Source organism: Nesoenas mayeri, assembly GCF_963082525.1.
Source record: "Nesoenas mayeri genome assembly, chromosome: 3".
Lineage (NCBI taxonomy): Eukaryota > Metazoa > Chordata > Aves > Columbiformes > Columbidae > Nesoenas > Nesoenas mayeri.
Window position 1 is genome coordinate 85,886,380 of NC_137544.1, and position 9,075 is coordinate 85,895,454.

At 35.8% G+C, this 9,075-nt stretch overlaps 1 protein-coding gene across 1 annotated transcript; it reads right to left on the reverse strand.

Annotated features, from left to right (window-relative positions):
• Window positions 1-401: 401 nt before the first annotated feature.
• NLRC4 (NLR family CARD domain containing 4) lies at window positions 402-9,075 on the reverse strand (the record flags this gene model as incomplete). Its single annotated transcript, XM_080341455.1, has 7 exons — window positions 402-718; window positions 1,711-1,878; window positions 2,220-2,312; window positions 3,547-3,717; window positions 4,419-4,511; window positions 5,535-7,526; window positions 8,793-9,075. 7 exons carry the CDS (start codon window positions 9,073-9,075, stop codon window positions 402-404), a joined length of 3,117 nt encoding a protein of 1,038 aa, XP_080197581.1.

Here is a 9,075-nt window from a genome sequence, read left to right on the forward strand (position 1 = left end):
AAAAAAATGGTAGAACACCTATGTATTATCCATCAAGTTGCAGACTTTTTCACCTTTTTATTAAGAGCTTCTCCTAATCTACACAGTTTTAAACTTCAAAGCTAATAAAAACAAGCTCGTAGAAAGCACACACAGACAAAATGAACACTACTTGAAACCATTTAAAGTCTGAGAGACATTACAAGTTGCAGCATCTGGGTCTAATGCAAAGTGATCTCTCTCTGACTTTCTTTTGACCTGTTTCTCCCAGAAGAGGATGTGACAGTACTCGCATTCCAGTCTCACTAGCAGACCAGGAGATCCAAATAACCCCAGAGCCACTGATTCAATGTGTGGTTATAGAGAAAAGCATTTCTCAAATATGAAAGATCATGAGTGCACCCTGGGAAAGCTTGTTCTCTTCAAGAATGCACTAGCTGAAACTGTTTTCTGCAGTTTATCTTTGCATCATTAATAAGTCCAAGATCATAGCGATCAAAATTCCATCCAGTCACTTTAATCTCTTTTAAATTATTCAGTGTGGTTAGTACCTGACTTAATTTGCAGACTAACAGTGATGCAGGCACCCAGTCTTTTTTGCTGCTGAAATCTACAGACACCAGCTTCTTGAGCGAGATCAGTGGCTGCATGAAGGAAAGCCAGCCATCGCTTGTCACACAATTCATTGCCAAGTCCAAGTGCTGAAGGTTCTGCAGGTGTTCTTGCTCAAAAAAATTGCCTGTGAACATATATTTGTTTATATATTTATTTTTGCTTCAAGCCCTAATGAACAGAATTATTCCTGTTCAGGATATTGAAGAATTGAGTCTTATTGAATTCAGCTGAACTTCTACGCTTAAAAAAATACCACTGTTAATAGAAAATGATTTAAATAGGTGTTTGCATATTAGTTTATTTTTTCTTACTAAGAATCAAGAATGTAAAATATAGCAGCAACACATTACAATGTTTTCATATCAACACTTTTCTTCCTTGTTAAAACTTAACCTGCAGTATGTTGCATACAACAGGATCCTTTTAACTACAAAAAGGTTATTAACTTAAATGGAGCTCTGGACTGCTGCCCATGATCACTCACAAAAGCATTGCAGGATCAGGCTCATGAAAATTCTCATTCATCCTGATATTTAATTGCTATTGCAGCCTCAGAAGGGGTGAGTCATGTGGATCCAGGTAGTTTTTATATCTCCCTGATCTTCAGCTATCTACCTTGATAAAAATTATACTAGTATTGGCCTTTTTCAGCTCTACTATTGACATACTTTCCATAACAGACATTATGTTAGTGGAAGATTTTATTTAAGAATAGTCCACTTGTATTCCTGTCATACTTATGGAGGAGATAATCCATCTGTCAATCAGAAAAGATTCCCTCCCAAGAAGATTCTTCACCAGCAACCTCCAGTTGCCTGCAGTCTTCCTTGCACTACTTACACAGTGAAAAATGGTCCTCATTGAGTAGAAATATAGGCATTATTTGGTTAATCTAATGATACATATACATATATCCTACTCAGACTCAATGCTATTTCATTTACATTATTAACAGTAGCTGGCTTTCCTGAACTGTTGGGGTTTTTTTGTTTGTTTTTCGTTGGTGTGTGGGTGTGGGTGTGTTTGTTTGTTTGTTGTTTGTTTGTTTTTATTTTTTGAGGTTTTTTTCTGGTTTTTGTCCATCATCTCTAGATCATCCACAGTACCTTTCCTTACCTAGAATTCTGACCTCCACATCAGTGAGGCTCCATTTCCTCAATCCAAGTTTTGTCAGGTGTGGCATTGTTTCCAGTAGTTCTAACAACTTTGTTAGGCAAAACTTTACATCATCTCCCCAAGGAAGCATCAGCACTTTCATCCCAGGCAGGACATTTAAGCCGTCAACTAAATGAAAATAAGTGTAAAATTGTTTTGTTATAACAGCTGAGTGCAAAATAACTTTAAAAAGTTAAACCAAATTGTATTTCAACAGTGAAGAAAACACTGGTAGGTTAGAGACTTGAAGACTGTTGCTTTGATAGCAAAGACAGAGTAGCCAATTGCATACAATATTCCTTACTTCTAAAAACTTCCCATTCTACTGATAGGAAATGGTTCAGGATACAAATTATATCCTACTTAAAAATAAAAGATGGAAGAATTATTGAATTTCTGTCTGGATAAGTCATAGAACTGAAGCTTATTCCCAATTTAAATGGTTTATCTAAAGACATCTTCTTACTTACCAAGTCTGTGGATAGCATCTTTTCCTTTATTTTCTAAGTAATTTTCTGACAAATCAAGTACATTCAGTTTTGGCAAATGACAGAGATTCTGAGCTACAGGAGGAAAAAAAGCTTGTTATACATGTGTTCAGTGCAGCGTGACTTGTCTTCTGTTGCACCTTTCTTAGCTTTGAATTTTAATGAACAGCAAGACAAAATGTTTAAAACCCTCCAGGTTTTTCTTGCTTTTCCAACACCTCTCTGATGCAAACTGTGCTCTTGTTCTTAATTGTGTCTCCAGGAATTGAAAAAATATAAGACCTGGCCAGCTATAAGAACTGGAGTAATGGTTTGTATAACATACTCTGGTGGCTAAATGAATCTGCAGTGGTGATAAGACAACTTTAAGACATCTTTGCAACACAGAAGAAGGACAAAGCTGTCTGAATAGATGGGAGATTCTTTAGTGGTTTAAGCCCCGGAGACTTCAATGTCCTGCTTCACAAAGCTGTTGAGTTTTGTATTATGATATAGAAACGTACTTTTTACAGGAACAGGGAATTTGTAAGAGTGGGACTAGGTGGAACATTTAAGTCTAAACAGCTGTAATGGGGCAGGATACTGGATAAGCCTAAACCGTTCATGATATGTATTTATTATCTTGTTCTTTGAAATTTTCCATATTCTCCCTAGGTGCTATTTTACCTTCCTGACTTTAGAAAGTTTCTGCCAATATCCAATCTAAGCTACAGTGTTGCAAATGTAGCTACTTTATTCTCCCCATGGACAAAAAGAATAGTTGATTATTATCTCCTTGTAGTAATGTTTAAAGGGCATTAAAATGTTATCACATCTTTTTCAGACTTCTCAACTAACACAAAACTGAACCACTCCTCGTAAGTTACATTTTCTTAACCTCTAACCATTCTTGGTGCTCTCTCGGTTTCTCTATACATTTCTTAGTTATGATACTGAGGTTGGGCACAGATTTGTTGTTCAGGACTCATCAGCACATGTTTTTTGCAATAGCATAATATTTCCAGTTTTCCACAGAACAAAAACAACTTTGAAAACTATTTTTGATTGTATCAACCATTATTTGCTTTCCTATGTTGTTTGTTTACAGAGCTATGCGATAGTTTATCTTTCTCGATTATATAAACTTTATACTTAGAATTTCCATAAAAGCTTTATATAAACTTCCTTGCTGCATTTTACATCTCTGCTGACTGAAACTCATTGTGAACGTATGTATTTCTGATTTTATCCATATATGCTTTTTTCTTCTGTTATAAAATTATGATTTGATTTTCAAAACACACATCTTCAGTTTGTAAACTATTCTTACCTAGAATTTCCACAGCATCACTGGAGATACAGCAATTGATTAGCTGGATTTCTTCAAGTTCACTTAATTCACCAGAGACTGATCTCACAATGTAGGTTATGCCATCCCCAATAGTTGTCAAGTGATTCATGTAAAGTAAGCGGAGCTTTCTCAAATTTCTGATACCTTCAGCTATGAATGGGAAACAAACAAACAAACAAACAAAACAAAACAGTTCACATTGTTACATGAACTGTTTTGTAATGTTTATGGTATCTTGATCACATCAAATGGCTGGACAGAATTAGTTGTTTACTGCCTGGCATACTACAACTATCTATATTTTGGTGCCATTAGATGTTTGGTAAGTTTTGTTTGCAAAAAAATGTGATCTTCCTGTGGAACAAATCCAAGCATTTTTTTACCAAGCCATCAAAGAGAGAATGGGTAGACATATGAATTGCCATCTCCATATCAGTTACAGGGTTGTGTGGCCCTAGCGAACATTATTTGAACTTTTCAACCTTAGTATCCGGTGACTGACCTTGCTGACAGTCAGCAACAGGCCAGAGAAGGGAACTATTAATATATCACCTTTGCAACCTCCTGGCTTCCAGTTCATGCTGAACAGCCAGTCCTGGGATTGGTATGTTAGATCTGCTTGACAACAGTACGCATTGCTAACTTGGAAGGAGCATTCCAATACTTTGAGACAATCAGAATACAGAACATACCAAGACTTCGATTAAAATTTATAAGAAATTACTTCTTTAAATTAGATTGTAGGATTTTCAAGTCCCTGTAGTGTAAAAACTTCAGACCAACTTACCAAAAATTCACATTCTCAGCACTGTTTACTTGCTTATGGTGTAAAACAGGATAGAGGAAATTACCTAATTTTTTTGCATCAGCTTCATCCATACTTATGTTGTCAAGTACAAGCCCTTCAGCATTCACAAGTTTCTTTATTCCATCAATAAGTCCACCTGCCAAAAAAAAAAAACGCATAAGCACGTTGATTTAATGAACAAACAAATTAATTGGTAGAATAGATACACTTCAGTGATATTAGGTTTTTGTGAATAGTTTTGTTTGAAAATGCCTCAATCTTCCACTAGCACCCTGCTCTAACAATAGTGCTGAAGGATCCTGTATGTGTGTGATGCGCAACATAAGGAAATACATGTCCTTCATCCTAATTGCAGAATCCTTCACCTCAGGTAAGTCTGGAGCATGCTACACTATAGTTACTATGCTCTACTTTATTATGCCATTGTAATTTTAAGAGAAAACATTTTTTCAAGCTAGAAGCATTTAATTGATTATGGGAATGACTTACCAAAAGATACTGCAGGTTTTCCACCATCTTAGGTATTAACATCAGAACTAGACTTCTTCAAAAAAAATGCTTACCCAGAAATTATGGCAGAGATGTAGGAAGCAAGGAAGGAAAAATTCTGTCCAATGTTATGGCTTTAGATTAGGCTACAACACTTTCATTTGGTTCCCAAAAACATATGCATCACTGCGAAAGTGATGGTAGGCTGCATCCCATGGCACTTACAAAGTTTCACTGGTGGTATAGACATTATCTCATTTACTGTGGATTATTTGGACCAGAGTTGTTAAATTTTTCCCATATACTGTATTTTATTTAAAACCAGATTTTTTAATGTATTGTGTACCAAGGACCAAAAATATGATGTAATGACGACCTACATTAAATCAAAGGCCTTTGTGTAGCAAGAACTAAGAGTATCATGGCAACTCACAGGAATTCTAAGGCCAGACCCAACTTATACAACTAAATAACATAAATAAATTTACATAACTGAGTAGAATGCAGTCACTTCCACCATGAATATAGAATTGCATTCTAGCAATATAATGTTTCTCAAACGAATCAAAGCCAGGCATCTTCCATAGACAAGGCAGCCACGAGCCCCTTTGCTTTACCCTCTCATCCACATTTATCTACAAGATCTCACTTACTGCCAGTAATACTGTACCTTCTAGATTTTCACTTTGCAGATCTCTTATATGTAAGGTTTTCAGCTTTGTCATTGTTGTGATCTGTTGCTCATCTTCCACAGTAAGAGGTGTGGACTCCACAGTGAGATCTTGTAAGTTTTCACAGGTTTCAAGGACTTCATTCAATGTTCCTGTGATACCGGCACTATTGCTGATGTGCAGCTTGAGGCTTGCAGCAGAGCAACATATTTTGCCCAGGTATTTAATATCACGTTTCTTTAACTTATTGAAATCTTGCAATGTAATTTCTAAAGATCTGAGACTCCGGTTCCAGTTGAAGAATAAGGAAACAGCCTTTTCAGGAATGTAAGTTTTAAGTGAACTACTTTGAAGGTCTTCCACATTCTTATCATCTGTTTCCTTATTTGATGAGTAGTTGCCAAAAAAATCTAACTTAATGAGTCCTAGTACACTAAGACAATTTGGTAAGTATCTAAAAAAATCAGAGAAATAAGTCGGGATATTTTGACTATTGATGTAAACACTTTTATCATAAAAAAACTCTTCAAAATCTCTGCTCAATGCTGATTTTGAAGAACTTTCATAAAAGAAATTGATGACACACTCTGCAAAAATATCCTTTTCTGTTCTTTTTAAATCTTCCTTTTCTGTTATATTTTCTGATTTTTTTGTGTATTCTCTTTCCAAAGCCAGATTCTTTAACAAAAACAGTTCAGAAACATCTCTATGTTGATCAATTCTTTTCAATAAGTCCAAAATTACTCTAGTGGCATCAAGGGAGGATCCACAAGTGTAGAGGAGCAAATTGAAATAAGTATTAGTAACATCTGAAATAGTATTAATTTTCTGTAGATAACTATACCCTTTCTTCACCTCTGTTTCTTCGCAGGATGTCACTAATTTGCAAAGTTTTCTGCCTGCAGTGTATTCCTGAAATGATTTATGAAAAAATCTATATGTTGGCTTCAGCCTTTGAGCTGTGTATTTATTTAGAAGACCTGAAGCTAGCAGGACTTCTTCTTTTATGTCAGCTAAATCCTCAGACTGAAAATCAAATCTTTGGTCAAATATTCCATCTAAAGCTAAGTCTCCACAATGATTTATGCTCAGCATAATATGCTTTTCTGTTATTTCTTTTGTTTTGTACCTGTTTTTTTCCACCATCAAGTCATACAAAGTGGAGAAAAGTAGAGTCTGGGTGCTTGGATGAAAATTATTTTCACCCATTTGGATGGCACAAGCAATGATGACAAAGAGTGGAGTCTTCATAAGGTTCTTCATGGAAGTGGCCTCTTTAAGCTGGTTTAACAGACCATCTGCCAGCTTATTTGTCAAGACATTTTTAATGAGCTTCTCGCAACTCTCGTCTGATAGGTCTCCAATTTCAGCAACCAGTGACCCAAACTGCCTGATTTTATGGATAGACTCAGTCCTGGTAGCAATAATAACCATGTTCTTGAATTTGTGGTTTTCTTTAATCATCGCTTCTATCTCTGGACAGTTTGAGGGTTTGAATTCATCATATCCGTCTAACAGAAAAAGGACCCTTTGTCTTCGTGCTAGTAGCATTTTCATGAAATCTTGTTTGCAGATGGGGTATTGTTCAAAAAGAAGCTGATCACAGACAGTCTCGTATATTCCACCTCTTGTGCTAGTCAGGCTGATAAAGAAAATAAATTGGAATTTTTTCAAAGTGGAGCACTTTCCCGAGGCCCAGAGTACAGCAATTCTTTTTAAAAGAGTTGTTTTTCCTTTCCCAGCTTCTCCTTCTATAATGCAGGGATTTTTCAGTTCCTCCAGAAGGACATTTAGCGTCAGCTGCTGTTTCCTGCTATTATGTGTATCTTTTTTCCACAGCAAGATATCAGTATAGGCAGTTCCCAAATCAAAAATTATGTCAATATCACTACCTAGAGGATGATATTTTTGAAACGCTGAAGATAGATACACATACTTTAAGTCCTGAATCAAGTCATTTAAGCTATCTTGTTCCACTTGACCGGTTGTACCTAGGGCAAACAGACAATGTATCAGTGAATCAAATAGTGAATGAGTTTGTCAATTAAAATTTCATTACTTTTGGAATAACTGCTTGAATGCACTGGCTAAATCAATGAAATAGCTATAAGCAAGAGGAATGAGATGTATTTATTGTCTACTGTCTAAGCAAGACTTAATTGATAAGGGCTGTAGTTACTCCTTGTGCAGGATATTCATCTAGTCTGCAGATACCACTTTGGTTCCGCTTAATTCCTTATTTTAGGGCCTTTTGAACTCACCCTATTTCTGCATTGGATTCCAAAAATGTAAGCTTGCATACAAGCACATGAAAGTTTATGTGTACAAATGCATGATGAGAGTATGCATTTTTTATGTAATAAGGTTTTAATATGGAAAGATGGCATTTATACATACAAATGAAAGGTATTAGAATATTAAGGGAGATATTTGTAAATCAGTAACAGTTTTTGACAGTTGAACCAAATGAACTTCTAATCTAGTTCTTTTTTAAAACTATGTCTCTTTCATTTTTGTTACTTTGGGTTAGTCTAAGAGATGCTTTCATGCCGTTTGGAGGTAAGCTCAGTTGAACCTTCCATCATGGACGTAACAAAATGTAGTAACATCTAACAGCATCTAAAGGGAGTCCTGGAAGGTTCATATGCACTGCTTTTTAAGGCACATATATGTAGCTTAAGGGACAGGGCTGAGTCAGACATGTATTTCCAAATCAGACAGCACAATCCAACAAACTGAAGGAAATCACAGAAACCTATTTTAGGGAAATACTTCTGTAACAAATGTCATGCCTCTCCGGGACTGCCGAAAGATTAGGCTGGGTGTCTGTGTTTCATCCATACAATAAGATATTCCTTTAACAACATAATGAACTTGCTGCCTGTGCACAAGTAGTTTCAGCTTCCAGGAAGAGGCTTATAGTTGAAAAGCTCATTACATATCCCATTAGATTTTGTATTAATTTTGTCAACAGAACAGATCTAACCCAGTGTTCAGTTCACCCACAATTCACTTATCATAAACAAGTGATGGGACGTGTTTAACTGTCTGAACTTCAGCTATCTGATCACAGATGATTTTCACCCTTTCATCATTTTTCACAGGATTTGGTTTTCCTTTCTACGTGTCTTAATGTTTGTGAAATTTCTTAGTGCTCACTGTCTTATTCTCTCAGATGAAACAATTCAGGCCACACAACTTGAATTAGAATTTACTTTTCCTGACTAGAAGACAAAAATATAACCAGTAATACTTACAATATCCTTGCAGGTCATAAAAGAGAAAAGGGTTGTGTTTCTCAATTGATTTAACAAAAATATTGCAGGCTTCTGAACCTTTATTCAAAATCATGTAAATCATCATTCTTGAGGCTTCTTGTTCGACCTTTTCACAGACAATGGTATTCACTTCTTCACAAGACATGACATTGCAGTCCAAAAGGTCATCTGCTATTTGCTTGAGGGTGATCTTTCCCATTCTTTGAATGAGATGTACTCTGTTGCTTTTTATAAATTCCACTGAGAAGAGAAAATTCAACAT